Source organism: Poecilia formosa, unplaced genomic scaffold (genome assembly GCF_000485575.1).
Source record: "Poecilia formosa unplaced genomic scaffold, Poecilia_formosa-5.1.2 Scaffold77, whole genome shotgun sequence".
Classification (NCBI taxonomy): Eukaryota; Metazoa; Chordata; class Actinopteri; order Cyprinodontiformes; family Poeciliidae; genus Poecilia; species Poecilia formosa.
In genome coordinates, this window is record NW_006800016.1 from 565593 (window position 1) to 583169 (window position 17577).

A 17577-nucleotide genomic window follows, 5' to 3' on the forward strand; every position below is an offset into this window, starting at 1 on the left:
TAAATGAGACAGATTACCATTTTTATTATCTCAATTTCCCAAAGTCCATTGTTCAAAAGAAAGATATAATTCACTTTAATCTAAAAAAAAAAGCATGAAAAAAATATATAAAAAGCCATTTTATTTTATTTTTAGAAAATATATACATTAAAAACACAAATACATACACACACAGACATACCGCGTGCACAACCATCAAACTCCGAGCATCTGTTGTTGCATACAGTGGGATCCAGAGGTCTGAGTCCAATACAAGGACCTACACCGTCTCACATCAAAACCATTTCTATTTCTTTTGTATTCTTGAAATGATTTTATTTTACATTAACAGCACTGCTACATTGTGTTTAATTCACAAGTTATAGTCCCTCCGTTACAGCTGAAATATAAGAACCAAATTAAATGTTGCAAAAAAAAAAGGTGCTCTCTGTTCTAAAACAGCAACTTAAAGCTTAAGATAATTAAAAAACAAAGATAAAAACCTAATAGTTCTGCAGAGGCAGCAGACCAACACAAAACTGCCTGAAGAATCACTTGGTGCTTGCATAGCTCTTCCTTGCTTGGAAAAAAAAACAAAAAACAAAAAAACCTCCGAGGCATTTCTACATACGAGTATTGGTTAAAGCAAATAGTCTGAGTAACAAACTTAAACGAGGTTCTGACACCAGACTCAGGCTTCTGAAACCCACTGCATGTCTGTGTACTCATGTATTTGTGTACAGCTCATGTATATATTGCATCAGCAGTTTTATTTAAGAAAACAGCGCCCCTTACAGACAGCCACGTTTCCCGACTTTGCAGTCCTCCTGAGAGAGTCGCGCTTCGAGATCTAACCGCTTCCCATGCAGAAGCTAAAAAGCAACATTTGAGGCTTTCAAAAACATTACGAGAGAACAATAATTACAGACTTGTGAAAAAAAAAAAAAAAAAGCCCAAAAAGTAGAAAGACTCAAACCACATAAGCCATAGAAACAGTGATAGTGTACTTGTTTCAGAGTGAGACATGGTAATTTCTCTATAAATGTTTAAAGGGAAGGACAGATGAGACCAATCAAACGAAGGCTTTTACCTAAACTGAGGAAATTAAAACTATAAAGACAAGATGTCAACGGATGTGCAGGGAACTAACAAGCTGGTAGAAATCAGATAAGCAAAAAACAAACAAAGAAAACAACACAGAGGCTTCAACCACAATCTTAAAGTGTCTGATTGATAAAACTTGATCCTATGTACAGTTAAAGTTTGGGGGGGCTGTACTGTAAGTTTAAAACAAGGATTTCTCTCCTTTCAACCAAATTAAGTCAATGCATTGTTCAAATCAAATATAACTAAAATAATAAAACCCCAGCAATTTGTCCTTAAAGGGAGAATAATGTAAATATGTATTTACAAAGAACAATCGTCGTTTCTGCCGGTCAGAGCCAAAGCAAGTATTTAGGTTTAAACAGTGACTGAAAACGTGAAAATACAAAGATGACCCTTCCTGTCAGTTTGCTGAGGCTCCTTAGGCCTTTAAAATGAAGAAAAACACTTTTAACATAAGACAAAACATTAACTTTAGAAGTCAAACAGTTGACTTTAAAAATAGGGAGTACTTATGTCCTGCAAACCACTAATTTTATATTCCCAACACGAAATGATATTTTACCTTCATCTCCATACTCTGTCACTGACCGTCACATGAATGATCAATAATGAAGGAAAAGCAGTTTTAAAGTAAATCTTTGTGTGCAACAGCATGAGCTGTGGGCACGCCATTACTGAGAGGATAACACCTACCATCAGTAATGTATTTAAAATAATTTCGTTGAGGAAAAAGAAAGTTGCAAGGAGCTATTTGAAAGGAATCATTCACTATGAGTGAGATGACTTTGGACACGTTCAAAGTTGCTCTGTTTTATTGTTTAGGTCTCTCAACCTTTCTCAGCAGAACGTTTGGAAACAGCTGGATTTTGGAAACCTACAGGAAAAATGTTCTTTTTGTTAAGCCAGTCACACTTGGTCTTTTGTGGCCAAAATCTACTTGGGAAAGATTCCACTGATTTTGTCTTGATGAACTTTGTTTTTATCTTCTGTCGCTATAAAACAGGGTTTTACGTCAGTAAAGCCTTAAAAGAGGGTTTTTTTCTTACATCAGATGTTACCAGTCGTAAAAAAATATCTGTATCAGTAGGTCAAAGAGTCACAAAACCTGCACATCGGAAATTGACACATTCTCATTGCAGAAGATGATCACTTTTTCCTTAAACCTTTACCAAAAGCTGCTTCTATGCCACATTTTTGCTGAACTTTAGCCAGAGCAAATCACTAACTTTAATCCCTAGGACTTCGGAGACGGGGTCATTTGGACCAAACAGGTTTTTAGTCTGCACGGTCCGACTCTGCGCAGGATTGCACTTACCCCGCGTGAACTTTTCCGAGGTTTTTTTTTTGTTTGGTTTCAGGAACTGATGGTCTAACGCAGTGCTTCTCAACCCTGGTCCCCTCCGCCCCCCCCCTGCTCTGCATGTTTTAGATGTGCCTCTGTTCCAGAACAGCTGATTCAAATGACTGCATGACCATCATGTACTGCAGAAGTTAATCACCAAAATAATCAATCCAGATGTGTGGCAGAAGGGAAACACCTAAAACATGCAGGGCAGGGGGGCCTGAGGACCGGAATTGAGAAACACGGGACAACCCCCCTCGCCCCCCACCTAGCATCCCTCTGCAACCATCACATTTGCTGCGCTCCTCCTGAGCAACGCGCCAAGATCACGGGAGGGTTAATGCAAGAGCATTACGCGTTTTTCTGTTTCTTTTTTACCTTAATTGGAATTATATTCACGGCTACAATGCAGAGCGACACTAGGCCAGATTTATTTGGTTTCTTTTGTTGCAAATGGTAATAATAAAACAATTCATTGAGCAGAAGTCATCTTGGTCCAGATTGTTTTGCAGTTTCCACGTAAAGCAACAGAAAACATATTTTACAAACCAGCTCCAAGAACATAAAAAGAAAACACAATATGGTCTGCACTCCGATAACAGAACAATTAACAGTACAGGTCTGGAACATAACGCAAAGGACTGCGCACAAACTGCTGAAGTTGAGCCGCGCAGCGTTGACAGAGATGGAGACTGACTGCAGAAAGTTCCTCTTGCATGTAGTGTTTACAGTGGTCTGAACAGCCCCTGGACCTCTACCCAGCTCCGTCTGTCAACTGTGACCTCATTCATACTTCAGGCTTTGCCCTTGACTCGTCCCGTCCCTTCCCATCAATCTCACTGCAGCCTTCAACCATGTTCCATCAGAAGACACAGATCTGGCCACTGGCTTTGTGCTGTTTGATTGTACTTTTACTTTATTATGTCTCTGTCCCCCCCGCCCCTCTCTCCCTAATCTACGCTTTCTTTCCATTTTCCCACAGATGAATAAGATTTTTGAAGTTAAGCCCCCTGCACGGATCTACGCCTCTGCCTGCTTGTACTCCACTAGCCCTCCGTTTTTACTGTTCCCAACTCCCAGAGGGACGCTCCCACCATTGTTTCTGGTTCCCTCTGACACCTCAAAGCTCTTCTCCTCCAGCGGCTTGCCAATCCAGGCTCCGTAGCCGTGGATGCAGAGAGCTTCAAAGAACAGCTGCTTGGCAAGTTGGAAGGGTACGGCCGACGTCTTGGCCTGAGCGTAGGAGGGCAGAGAGAGGAGGTCTGTGCGGTTGCACCTCTGGCACAGAGAGCGAAACAGGCAGAACAGGTTGGACTTGGACACGCGGGACATGGCCTGCTTGTTCCTGAAGGGAGAAACATTTGAGGATTCTTTAGCTTTGTATTTATGGAGAAAAATGTAAAAAGACAGACATGGTGGAACGTAAGGGAAACAAAATATTGGTTTGCATAAGCAACATTATGAATGAGGAATAAATAAAAATTCACGAGATTCTAATCCCAATAAATGCCACACGGTGGTGCTGGTATCATGATTTGTCTAATTTTTACTGTAAGTGGGTAATGTTGCACAAACATACATAAAAATTTTAATAATACCAGTGACTTTTACATGTAAATAAAGAGAATGTGTTTGGGACAATAGCATAAGAACAAACACATAATTATTTCCACCATAGCAGCTATTTAAGGTATAGAGGGGATGGGCAATGATTATATTATTTCACAGGTTATTGTAATAAGAGTTAGTCATTGTTGTGTATTAATTACAATCTTTAAATGAGGCTTGCAAAATCCGAAAACAGAATGGGACTGTAGGAACCCAACTAAACTCCTGAATGTAACTGGCCCAGAGAATGATTCTGCTTTCATGATGCTCTGATTGTATTAGCTAAAGAAAAAAAACAACAAGGGAGGCTACAGGAAACACCAGGTGCGTACAGGAATCGGGAGAGGCAACAGTGTGACACATACCCGTCTAACTTCCCTTTGGTCCCGTCCAGCACCTCTACGTTGTGCTGGTCTGGAAAGCTCCAGTTCACACTGGACTCCTTGGTCTTGCCTGTGTGCCTGGTGGAGTCGTACACACTCACTCTGCCCACCTTTAATTCAACAGGGAGTTAAAAAAAAAAAGGTTTGGATGTAAACTAAATTACAACAATAGCTTGGCAGTCTTGGTTAGACATGGAGAAACAACACAACTTTAACTTGTTCGCTCAGCACAATTAGGAGTATAACAGTCAATGTAAAATCAATAATAAAAAAGATGCAAACAGCCTAACAGATTGTTGCATGTACTATTTTAATGGCACTCCTGGTAAAGATGTGTGAAGAGGCTTAAAGTAGATGTATCTTTTTACAGAAATATAACTGTGAAAATTAAAGAAAAAAAAAAGCAACCTATAGTGAAGTACTTTTATTTACTGGGGGGGGGGAAACATCCCGTGTTAAGAATCAATTGCTAAAGTCACCAGGGGAATAATTATTTGTACCTCTAACAACACTTTCAATACAAAGTAAATAATAAACATTTTTTTGTGATGCTTTTCTTTAAGCTGATTAGAGTTTCTAGGAACTTTTAGTTGCTGAGTTCATACTCCATTTTTCACTGGGAGTACAAATATGTGCATGATGTGACAAAGAGGGCCGTTTCTCTAAGCCACTGGCAGTCAGGAGGGAGAAAAGGTTACCAAGTCTCCGAGACAATTAAGGCACAATCTAGATCACAAGTGGTTGACTGGGAGACATAACGGAGAAAACCATTTTCCATTCTACCATCACAAACATAAAGATGCTAAGGACCGCTTTGAGCACTCAGCTTTTCCTCTCCAGGTGGCTCTGGCGAGAAACAATGGATGAATGTGAACAAAAGCCCCGCAGGGCTTAGAGAGCTGAAGAGGAAAGTGTCAGAGATGATCTGTGGAGATCGTGTTAAGAGGAACGGTCAGAAGTCCCTCAGTGTGCATCTTCCAGCCTTATGAAATGTTACAGGAGAGCATGAAATGTATCGGCACAAAGCAGAATAAACTAAAATAAAAGGAAAAAAAAAATCCTTCAGAGTTGAACTTTAACTGACCCGAGACGCATCCATTGTTTCCAGTTCAGTCTCATATTTGACATTCTGAATACACGGCGTGTTTTTCCTGACCTTTTTGAGAGGCAAGTTAAAATCTGTTTTCATTTCATTCCTAGATCCCATCTAGCTGCACTTCCTTTGAATTATCAAATTTGTTTACAAGATTTTTATGTTTACTTTGAGTTTATGACAGGAAAAAAATGCTGATAAAGCACTTAGTTTCCTTTCTAAAAAGCAACAAATAAAGAGATTTTAATTTAATTTCTAAGAATTTAATTATATTTATTTTCGTCACTCTGGAGAGGGCATTCTACACATAATTCAGGTTTTTAAGGGCAAAACCTTCTTTCCATCTTATTCCATGGGATGCAAATAAAAATATTTTGCCTAACTATTAACAATGAACATTAATGAACAATGTTCATTCAAAAATTAAAAAAAAAAGCTGTTAAAAATGCTTTAACGTGTCTTTCCCTCAACTGTTGAATAAATGCACTAAAATTAATTTTCTATTTCTCTTTCTCAGATTATACCACAGCTGTAAAATACTCATTTATTTTGAGTTTTAAAAACAGTCAGGGGTGCCAATAGATGTGGGGTGATAGTTAATTGTTAATAGTGGAGCCTATTAGATCTTAATTGATATGTATGACAGGCTCAGCAAACAGAAGGATGCAAGTGATGAGTTTAACTGCCAGCTACTGGATTTTGGACTTTTTTTTTCCTGGCAGCACAACAGGAACCCTTCTGCTTTTTGTTAATTGATGGATGAGACCCATTTACATGCGACGAACAATGAAAAACAGCTGTGAAGGCACAAATAGGAGAGCTGGCAGCTTAATGAATTAATTTAGTGAGAATGACCTCCGTGTTTCTGATTTATGTCTGTGTCCTGACTTTGAGAACAACTTGGATACTCACCTCCGGGTGGTTCAGGGTGAAGGGAGGAGGGAGACTGTGGGAGAAGGCTTCGCCGTCCCTGGCCAGCCGGCAGCAGACCGCACGCGTCAGGTGACCATGGCTGTACAGATAGCCTGTCATGATGGAAGACATAAATCTGTCAGAGTGGGTGTTATCTGACTTACTGCTAAACCTTACAAATAGTTGTCTGAGACGGTGACAATCGTCGTCCAGCAGCATGACTTACCCAGGGTGATGGACTTTAAGTAGATAGGATGCAAGAAATGAGAGAGTAGTGCCCCCTGCAGGCCCAGCACGTTCCAGCGCAGAATCTTATCACTGCAGCTCATGGTGCGCAGCCTTTCACCGTGCTGGATGCCGTCCCAGGTGGGGACAATGGCACTCGACTCCACTGGGATGGTCCCCTCACCTGCACACAACGAGAGAGAAGCTGCATCTCTTCCAAACAAACCAGAAGCAGGGCTTCGATATGAATAAAATGCCTTAGAGTAGATATGAAAGGGCTATGGCTGCCTGTTAAAACAGCATGTTTTTGTGACGTAAAATGTGAGACCTGGATACATTTTTCCACCTTTAATTTGACAAATGACCTGTACAGCTGAAGTCAAACACAAACTGAAATCTTCTAGGGGTAAAACAAAGAGCAAAGAGCTCGGCTAATGCGACAGCATAAATTTAAACGCCCCCTGTGCTCAGAATAATCCAAAACAAACTTGAGCCGCTCTAGAAGGTTTTCCTGACATTTACTTTGTTGCACCTCTGAGAAAATGCTGTGATCTGGAAAGAGCCTCTTAAGCATCAAAGGGATTTTAGTGTCAAAAAAGTGTCAGTCAGGAGAAAGGAATAAGAGAATTTCCAAAGCAAAATATACAACACCGAACAAACTTAATGCAGTCATGAAGAGGAAAACATATATTGCCAGTTATATTGCCAGGAGCTGGACACCCAACCAAAACCGATGAAAAAACTGCATGTAACTGTATCCCACAACGATATAGAAGACTTCTTTGAAACCAAAACTGCCAAGCAAGGCTAAATTCCACAAAGACATATGAGAAATGTAGTGTGACCTGATAACACATTTTGGCCATGATTCCAAAAAAAAAGCATGTTTGGCACAAAAACAACAAAACAGCACACAGCCACAAGTGAATCGTGGTAGTGAAAGAATCGTGCTTCATGGGCGATTTTCTGCATCTAGAGTGGGAGCCTGCAGTAAAGGTGAAACGAATCATGAAAAGTTTTAAATACCAACTGAAGGTGCAAACCTTCAGTATTGTGCTTGGAAGCTGAAAACAGACTTCATCCTTCAGCAGAAAATCTAATTTAAAAAATGGCTACATCAGAATAACATTGAATATTTAGAACGGACCAGTCCGAGGCAAGCTCTTGTTGTGAGCGGAGACACACCATAGCAATAGAGGTCTACACAAACAGGGAGTATTCAGGAATTAGTTCTATTGGACTTGTTTTTAACACCACAAAAACCTGGTAAGTTAACTAGAGCAGACTTTTTCTGTCCACTGTAGCTTCCCACGTAGTCCGTTTCATTTTGCACTTTTGTCTCACCATTCTCCACTTTAGTACGAAGCTTGCCCTGCTTTGCATTCTCAAAAAGCGGCTTGTGGCCCTCGATTTCATCTCCTGCCTCACTGCACGACTTATCGAACAGAGCTCCGTCCCCACAAGGTGCCGTGCTGTGCAGGAAAGGACAGAAAAAACATTAACCAAAGTTAAGAGGCATTCAGAATGAAACACAAACGTGCCAGACTAAAAAGGCTTTGGAAGATGTCCTGACCTGATGTAGAGGTGAAAGGTAATGTCAGGTTTGATCTTGAGTTTGTTTTCCTCTGCGGGCTCAAAAATGCTGTCGTCTGCTCCATCGTAGTGCTTGAGCAGCTCGCTGTACAGAAACCTGAGAAGAAAGGAGATGGCGGGTTACATCTCAAAATAAAGTCACGCAGGCTGGTTCTGGGAGAGGAGAGCGTATTTTTAGAAATGAGGGAGAAACATCAATGAAGAAGCATGGTATCAATTTCTACCGTATAAATCCTCTCCTGGAGATGATTTCAGCATGGCAGTCATTTACTGTCTCCCCTTTGAGGCTCAGCTCCTCCCCTTTAACGCAACGATTTCCTGATAAAAAACAAAAAAAAAAACATTCAGTGTCAACCAACACGACAACCAAAACGCCTCTCAGTTCTTCTGTGACCCAGTTCTGTCTTATTTGTTACACTAAATTCCTCTAAGCAAAGAATAAACAGACAAAACAGGCAAAAATGCAGGGACAACATTTTGTTTACATCCAACCCGACGATTGTTACGGGTCAGGGATTTACCAGTTCCGAGGCTGACGACAGTTCCCAGTCCCTCCCCTCTTCTCATGACGATGGTGGCCAGAATCTTGCGTCCCAGAAGGCTGTGCTGGATGCGGGTGGTCAGGGCGTTGAAACGCTGGTGGCTCAACATGGCTATCTGGTCGTGCAAAGTGCTGCCACTTACTGGTAGCTGGAAAGAAAGAAAGAAACTCAGCTATTTAAACTATAGGTTTTTCTACATGTGATTCATTTCTTGTGTATTGAAGACACACACACGCACGCACGCAACCCATTAACCTACTTCAGACAAATTATTTTCAGGTTATTTACACATCTTTGCTTCTCCTGTGCAGAAATCTGTGAATATGATTCATTCACTTACAGTGCAGACAAAGAGAATACGATCAGGTAGGCTTAAAAAAAGTAGATGCAGCCTTTACTTGAATAGGCCACATTAGAAAATCTATTTACAGTATGTCAACAGGCATTACATCCCTTTTGGCAACCGGTCTGCCGTTTGGTCATTTCTAGTGGTTCCATGTGAAGCTGTAACCACATTCATATGGCAAGGTTGTCCAATTAACAGTAGGTCATTTATTTTTGCAGATTATGCGGTTTCTGAATGTAACTAAGCAGCACACCATTCATCATTAATGAAGGAAAACAAGATTGATCCTAGCCACACTTAAAGTGTCACAGTTGTGTTGAGCTACCCATTTTCCAGTGATGACTAATCCTTGGCATCCGTCTGATGTTAACTGGGTTATCGGCACATGCGGTAGCCAAAGAAATAACTGCAGAACCAGATCTGCGGTAAGAATTCTGAGTCATCAAAACTATTAGCCTCAACTTGTACCTTCAACCCTAATTACACGCTAACGTGTTAGTTTCTGGGGAAACTGATAGTATTCTCAGGGCCTCAGATGATGGATGTGTCTGCACAAGTCTCAGCACCACTTTTTATAAAGTCAGTCAAAGCATTAAGCTGCAAAGGGGATGACAAGATTTACTTTTCCACCACATTATTTTTTTTTACATTTGGCCTGAGGCGTAATCACGGGTGGGAATGTATTGCCTGGAAGATTCCAGTGTGTTTATGACAACAAGGTTCAGTATAAACCTGAGGAGGAGCACAGGGCAGAGGGTTTGAATCAATTCTCTTTATAAAGTAAAATTATTGTGTGTGTATAAAGTTCAATTACTAAAGTGATTAAACTCATTCACATTTATCTATTAAGTGTACTTTTATATCAGAAGTCAACACTGTATATTTTCATTCTCATAACAGTTTCCAAGTTGAACAATTATAAACTATCCATTAAAGAACAAATGAAAAGTTTAGCAAGTTATTCCCCACCCCGGTATTGTGGGTTAATATATTTAATTTTGAAAGAAAGAAGTCAAATTCTGCACAACTTGCTTTTGTTTCTATAATCCAATGATTATAGAAACAAAAGCAAGTTGTGCAGAACTTGACTTATAAAAACAAAACTTGCTTTTGTTTCTATAATCATTGGATTATAGAAACGAAAGCAAGTTGTGCAGAACTTGACTTCTGCACAACATCACAGGAGTTGATGTTGGCTCAATATCAACTCCTGTGAATCTGGAGAAGATTTTATTTTTTTTACTTTTGGGCTCAATAATTTCTGTGTCCTAATTGTAGATACCTCAGTTGGGATTAGCTCTCCGGTGCGTGCTGCTCTCTCAGCTTCTCCAATCAAAACCCGCAGTGCCGCGTCTGCTGCTTCCTGCTTTCCCTGTTTCTTGTTGGAGGCACAAACTGGAGGAAACCACCGGCCGCCCAGCTTTGCCTGGTAGGTAAACCTGAGCAGGGAGTAGAGACAATAAGAAGAGCCTTTCAAAGTCTTATAAAGAAATACGTATATAACTAAGCATAGATCTAAGAAAAGAAAAACTACATTCTCTGATTGAATGTTTTTTAAAGCTTTTAAAAATTGAAAACAAAAAAAGTTTGCACTTACTTAGGATCATGTGGAGGTCCAGACTGGCTCACCAGGCGGATCTCGGCAGCAAAGCCCCGAGCTCTGGCGTATTCCAACAGACCTGACACGGCGTTGTTGTTCAGGTGATTGATGAGGTCCCCGACCCCTGCCTCATGGGCAGCTTGCAACTCACTCGCAGTTAGAGGAGGCAACGAAGGACAGGTTGCTCTGAAAGCACCTCCGTCTCCTTCAAAGGACGGGCCAAGGGGCAACTGAGGCTGTAAGAAACCAGAGAGAAATGAGGGGCGAGGCCGAGGAGATGTGAAAGAGTCGGCAAGGGGAACAGGTTTCATCATATCCTTAATAAATATAGTTTATTACAGTGTTTGGTGCCTTATAAAGCAACTATACCCCTCAGAGTTTTTCATTGCACCATCTAGAAATTTCAGTGTTTTTGACTGTGATTTTATTCAACAGACTCAGAAGAAGAGGTGCATGAAAGAAATGACGCATGATTTTAAAGATCTGAGAAGTGTGGTGTGCATTTACATTTATATCATGGTGTAGAAGCCACTACTTGTAGAACAACAGCCTCGAGGCATTTATTTTAGTATGTCTCTATGAGGTACGCACATCTAGAGAATGAAGTGTTGCATCATTATTCCTTCAAAATACCGTATGGAAAGTGTCCTATGAGAGATTCTCAGCTCTTCAAAGCGGCTCTGGTTACATGTTTGGGGATGTTGTCCTGCACAAAACCAGCTTGTGGCAACATCTAACTGGTTTTCTCCCAGGACTTTTCTGGATTCAACCGGTTAACTTCCATCAGCTGTTGGAAGTTATACATTTTTCCACCAGAGTGGATGCTCTCTATAACTCTTCCTGGGTGCTTCTACAGAAAAGCCCATGTAGGTTTGCAGTTGTTCAATTCCCTTTTTTTTATTTTCAGATGGCAGACTGAACAGTGGTGTACAGGACATTCAAAACTTGGAAACTGTTTAATAAACCCCCACTGATTTTAACTTTTCAACAACTTTATGAGAATAATAATATGAGGTCTTTAACATCCTGTATTTATTACCTTGCTGACTTGCAGTTTTCCATCAGCCATTAACTCTTTAACCGCCTCCTCTGCTGCCAGCTGACGTGCTGCCTTCTTGCTTGGCGCTGAGGCCTCGGCAAACGTCGTGTCTCCAACTTTCACTCTGAACATGAACCTGGATGTAGGACAGAAAGGGTTAAAATGGGGTAATCAAGAACATACAAAACTCCTGTTTGCGTCAAAGACTTAAACAAATGAGTTAGACTCATGGTACCTCTACAGCTTATGATGCCTTGATTTTTTTTTTGTTTTGTTTTTTTAAGAAAAGACAGCAAGCAAAGAGAGGATGAAATGTGGCATTCCATCTCAGCTTAAAGGGATGAAAAGACAAGATAGATAAAGATGGTATTGTCTCCATCAGATCGTTACGAACAGATTTAACAGATAGCTGCTTTTATGAGGCTGAAATGTGTGACTGCAGAGGAAGTTAACCTCCGGACTCGGCAGGGAGATCTGCTTCAAATAGAAATGAAGGAGCCAGAACCTTGGGTCATGTGGTGGGCCTGCCTGCCCGGTGTTGATGAATTCGATGGAGTTTCCACTGCGCTGGCTGTACTCCATCAGCACAGACACTGGATTCTTCCCACCAGGCAGAGACCGGGACAGCGGCTGTCGAGGTCCTTCCCCTGGTACTTCGACGTTGTTCGACCCAAAGGTTCCTGACATATTTTCAACTGAACCCTGGTGAAGAGACGGGGGAAATAACTTGTTATATATAGTTATATTTATATAAAGAAATTATTTTAACAAAGTAAAAAAAAAAAAAATAAATAAAAAATCTCACGCTTGTGTCTGGAAGTATATCCAACATTTGGTCAACACCGGCAGCATTTGCCTCCTCCAGCGGGCCTGGTCCTCCCTGAATCTCTCCGATAAGGATGCGCAGCGCGGCGGCTGCAGCATCCTTCTTAGCAACCTTCTTACTGGAAGCTTCTGCGATGGGAAACAGCTTCCCATTCAACATCACCTGCATGCGAAATCTAACCAGAGCAAAAAAAAAAGAAAAAAAAAGAAAAAGAAAATCACAAACACGTTAAACACCCAAGCTATCGACATCCAGCACTTGAATGCTTTTCCACACTGAAATGTTAATATTTTTTCAAGATGCTTTCTCAAAATTATGAGATCAGAATGATCACCTCAATCTGCTTGCATAGTAGTTTTTTATCTATAGCTTCCATAGATCCAAAAACAAGTTGCTGATGTTGGCTTCTGGCTTTTTAAACATGGTATTGCATCGTTTCACAGTTCTGTTTGTGGAGTAACAGTAGCTTTGTTTCAAAATCACAACTCTTATCTACCAAAATGGACTGGGATTTCATGATAGAGGCTGACTTTTTTTATTTTGTTAGTGAAATACCAAAATAGAGCAGGCTGGGTGTATTGCTTGCTATTTTTAAAACAACTAGTTTCATAAACCTATGAATTTGATGTTCAAAAAGGAGTGAAATAGCCCTTTTTGAGTGTGCATTTAGTGAGCAAGTCAAGAACAAAAATACTAGTGGGTAAAATGTAACAAAAATAAAATAAGAAAAGGTGTGCATTATTGCCGTTTTCTCCATAAGGAAACTTAAAAAAGAGGGGGGGGAAAGCCTGAAAAGTATAAACATTTTTCTTTATTTTTCATTCCAGACTATGTAAAAACCCTGAATATATGATTAACTGAAGACACCGGCTCCTATGATGAATAACAATTAAGTTGTTTTCATTCTTGGAGGCAGGCTTTCCCTCCAAAGATTTTAAGAGGTACTTCAAAGAGATAAACAAACGTAGGTGCAAACACAAAACTAAAATGATGGATCTCACATTGCTCCTGGTGATAACGAGCATCAATCCAGACCTTATTTTTCCAACTCTAACGCAGGCATATCCAAGTAAATAACGGATTATTCTTGCTAAAGGCGACATGCTCACTTAAAAGGTCGACTGACTAACCTCGGGTCATGAGAGGGTCCCGACTGGTCGAGGAGCTGGAACTCGCAGTTTTGGCCCAGATACTGCGCATACTCCATTAGGCCGCTGACAGGGTTCTTCAGCCTCACTTCCTGTAATTTGGCCCGCAGATTTTGAGGAGGGGGTGCAGCCACCGACACAGCGACGGTTCCCACAGCACCATCCTGCTGTTCTGCCATTTTCTTTGCGTCGGTCTGTCGCCGGATTGCATTGAGGTACTCTGGGATTTCATCAGAGGCCCAAAGTTGCTCGCCAGGACCTTTGTCCTCACTCAACAACACAGGCAGCTATGGAAATGAGGAACAGAGGGTTAGGTTTTAGTTTATAAATTTAGTCAAAATTAACTAAAATCTACTACTGGGCAAAATGAAACAGCTGTGACATAACTTGAAACTTGTTTTAAGAGGGAGAGGCAATGTTTTGCTTTGGCCTCTCTAATTTTCCACAGGATCAACTTATCAGCATTTAACCTTTCAACAGAACCTCACAATAGAAACTCTGGAATATTCCTTGAAAGTAAAAATATAACAATGTTAAAAAGGATTAACCTTGTCGTACCTCAATACTTTGACTTTGCTCTGGCAGCAAATCCTCCAACAGTGGCAAAGGCTCAAGTCCTGGTACAGGAGGTAAGGTCGATAGGAAATCGGCGCTTGCAGTATCCTCCTCTTTAAAGATTTCCATTCCCATATGACTCCCAAAAACTGAGGCACTCTTTGCAATTTTTAAGCTCCTTTCCATCCTCTCTTTGCGGTGTGCAGAAAGCATCCATTTTGGAGGAGTGACGTCGCTATCCCTGTTGACTTCACCTTGCTTCTCCAAAGCGTAAAGGGTGGGGTTGATCTGCTTGGCATTTTTAAGACCCAGATTTTTGGCTATGACAAGAGCAGTTGCCTCTCCTACATCTAGAAGAAATTGTAAAACCTGCTCTTTGCTGTTTGCCATGATGGGACAAGTAGCCTCCTGATGGGTGCAGCTGGTTGTGTTTGGACGATCTTTTTCGTTCTGACTTTCTGCCGCAGACTGAGCTTTTTCAGAGTCAAAAGACTCTGAAGACGAGCTGTAAGAAGAATTTGATTCTGTATCGGAGTCCTCTTCTTTGACCTGCCCCTTGATTTCCTTTTCTGGGTCAGCCTCTGTTTCAGCTGTTTGTGGATGTTCTGGACCAAAATACAGATATGAAGCTGGAGTTTTGCTGTCAGAGACGTAATCTCCTTCCGCCCTGTACAAACTCCACAGAGGAGGTAGCACTTCTTGCTTATAAGCTCTGTGTAACCGCTCCAAAGAGTAGAGAGCCTTGTTTACTGTCTTTTTGGGTAAATGGATTCTTCTAGCTAATACTTTAGCAGAGATCCTCTCACCTGACTTCAAAGCAGCCAAAGCTCTGTGCACCTGCTCCTGTATATCTGGCGTAAAGGTGATATTAACTCTTTCGAACCTCGACTCTGTCGAGCTGCTGGGGAAAGGGTATCTGTCAAACCTCTCTCTACCTCTGCTAGACTGATCTTGTTGAAGAGACAGATTATGAAAACGGTCACAGAGAGACTCTGTCTGGGGCCAACATTGTCTGTTGGATGACTGATTGTAGCTGGTTCTGCCTTGAAACTGGTTTTGATTTTGTAATCGAGGGCCCAGGGCCCCTCCAGTTGCTCTTGGACCTGAAGAGTATCGAAAAATCTGGTTTGGGCTGAAGCCCCCTCGACCTCTAGGACTGCTGCCTGGGTTTGAATGTCTAATATAGCCTGATGGTGCCTGGTATGGAGAACTAGGTGGCCTGCTGAATGGTGCGCCCCCGCCTCGGTGGCTGGATCTAAACTGTGGCGCCTCGGTGCTCTGTCCTCTTAGAAACTCAGCTTGTTTGCAAAGGAAGGAATTTGGAGCTGGGCTGCCGCCCTGACCTTGGTTATGTATGTAGTCAGAAGCAGCAGCCAATCTAATGTGGCTTGGTTCAGGGGGAGCCGATGGGTGCAGAGGACGTGGCGGCTGAGGGGCCCCTCCAGGATGGTTGTAGTAATTTAGGTTTTGGATCAGATCGGGGTTCTCTCCATGAAAAAATTGGGCCTGAACTGGTCTGTAGTAGTTCTCCTTGGCCTGTAGGTGGGGAGGTGGGCGCCTGTAGAAATGTTCTTTGTAAGGCCCTCCTCTACCTCTGCTCATAGCGCAGGGGTTGAGCTAAAAAGGGGGGCCGGAGCAGCTCTCTGTTCAGCTTAAGGATCACGCCAAGCACTTGGATTCCAACAGAAATCACAGAAGATGGAGCCTTGGCTCAGGATGGACACACGCTGGAAGTGAAAAACAAAGTCAGAACAGACATAATAAGTAGAAAGGTTAAAAGAAACCATCACATCAGTGAGCAACCCTTCAGCCTGCTTAAGTGTCATTGGACAAGTCGGACACCCTACACTCCAAGGACACCACTGCTGTCCTGAAATGCAGCACACCACAGAGTGGATAATCTGAGGAGGTTTAAACATAGACAGTTGAAGAGTATATGCAGGGGTTAATCTGTACTGCATTTATTTTCATATCATAACACAGTAAGTCAGCAAAGAGACTGCAGAGGGACATGTCATCATTCTGTGTCACGCTGAAAGGTAATCCCGAGGTGAAAGCGAATGGTTTAATAATTCAAAACTGCTTGTAGCAGCTTTTTATTATTGCTAGCATTATAAACTAATGCTGCGGCTTGAAATCTGTAATGGAGACTCAGAGAAACATAACAGATAATCCAGCAACTTTTCATTTTCTGTACAGACACTTTATTTCTCTACCTCGAAACAAACACCGGGGATTATGATCTGAATTTCAAATTGCACGGTTCGGATTTTTATAAACATCGATTCCGCGTCCGGTGTCATACCCGACAACACTCAATGATGTCTGCATCAGCCAGCAACAACAAGAGGACACCCAATACTGAGTCAGGTTTCATCGCCTGTGGTGTGGTCAGCACCGAGCCGAGCAGGCCCATAATAATGGAGCACAATGCAGTGTGTTGGTTCATCAGAGTAACAAGCAGCGACATGGGGGGGGGGCGGCAGCCTGGGAGCCAAACATGGGCTGGAGCTGACTCACTTTGATCCTGATGCAAGGCAACATGTGACAGCCAAAAATACAACTATGTATTTTTCAGACAGAACATGTCTCTATGCTTACAGCCAGGCCAGATTTGTGAACAAAGAGTGACGAATCAACATCTGCATAGTCTCTATGCAGCCTGGCTGTAGAAGCACAGCAGTCTATGATCAAGGCCTCCCACTACTAGTACATGTGGTTATGAATCTCACCTTCAGACGATCAGAGGAAAAAGACAGTTTGGTCACGTTTAGGCTTGCTGGTTTCAGTTTTTGGTCTTCCAATGCTCAAGTTATTAAAACTGTTTGACAAGAAAAATAATAAAATAAAATAAATTACAATACTAAGGTTACACACAAGAAAAATAAGCGCGGAACAGATAGAAGAATAAAATCTCGGCGCTAGGTAGCTTAAATGAAGAGTGAAACACGCTGGATCATCTCAGTTAGATCAGTAAAGTCCGCAGCTTTCCAAAGCCCGCTTAGAAACACTGCATGACGGTAATGTTGCACCATGCTACACAGAACATGAGGAGAAATAGGAAAAAGAAAGGAGCGGGGGTGAACGTGGGAGAAAGTTAAGTTTCGTTTTCTCTTCTTGGTAAAAGTTAGGTTTCTGTTGCGGGTCATGTGACCACGCCAGTCCCCCCCCCCCTAAGGATATAAGCACTGCGCACTCTCAGAGCGAGGCAGAGGACGTTCACCGGGTGAGCTCAGGGCCTCACAATGAAATTAAACATTAAGGGAAAATTATTGACTC

At 41.7% G+C, this 17577-nt stretch overlaps 1 protein-coding gene across 2 annotated transcripts in view; it reads right to left on the reverse strand.

Moving 5' to 3' along the window:
- Positions 1–17577, reverse strand: part of adar (adenosine deaminase RNA specific) — a 20268-nt gene continuing 2691 nt past the window's right edge. Inside the window, exons 1-16 of one of the 2 annotated variants that reach the window (XM_016673416.1) lie at positions 17031–17473; positions 14302–16025; positions 13726–14030; positions 12575–12770; positions 12275–12471; positions 11770–11905; positions 10728–10966; positions 10413–10569; positions 8764–8932; positions 8467–8560; positions 8223–8339; positions 7994–8121; positions 6651–6833; positions 6425–6537; positions 4402–4529; positions 1–3773 (exon numbers count right to left, since the gene is read on the reverse strand). In XM_016673416.1, the coding sequence (XP_016528902.1) occupies positions 3449–3773; positions 4402–4529; positions 6425–6537; positions 6651–6833; positions 7994–8121; positions 8223–8339; positions 8467–8560; positions 8764–8932; positions 10413–10569; positions 10728–10966; positions 11770–11905; positions 12275–12471; positions 12575–12770; positions 13726–14030; positions 14302–15900 (4086 nt within the window). In that variant the 5' untranslated portion in view covers positions 15901–16025; positions 17031–17473 and the 3' untranslated portion in view covers positions 1–3448. Of the gene's footprint in view, positions 3774–4401; positions 4530–6424; positions 6538–6650; positions 6834–7993; positions 8122–8222; positions 8340–8466; positions 8561–8763; positions 8933–10412; positions 10570–10727; positions 10967–11769; positions 11906–12274; positions 12472–12574; positions 12771–13725; positions 14031–14301; positions 16026–17030; positions 17474–17577 lie in introns of those variants that run through there. The other variant, XM_007556083.2, reaches the window with a different exon arrangement.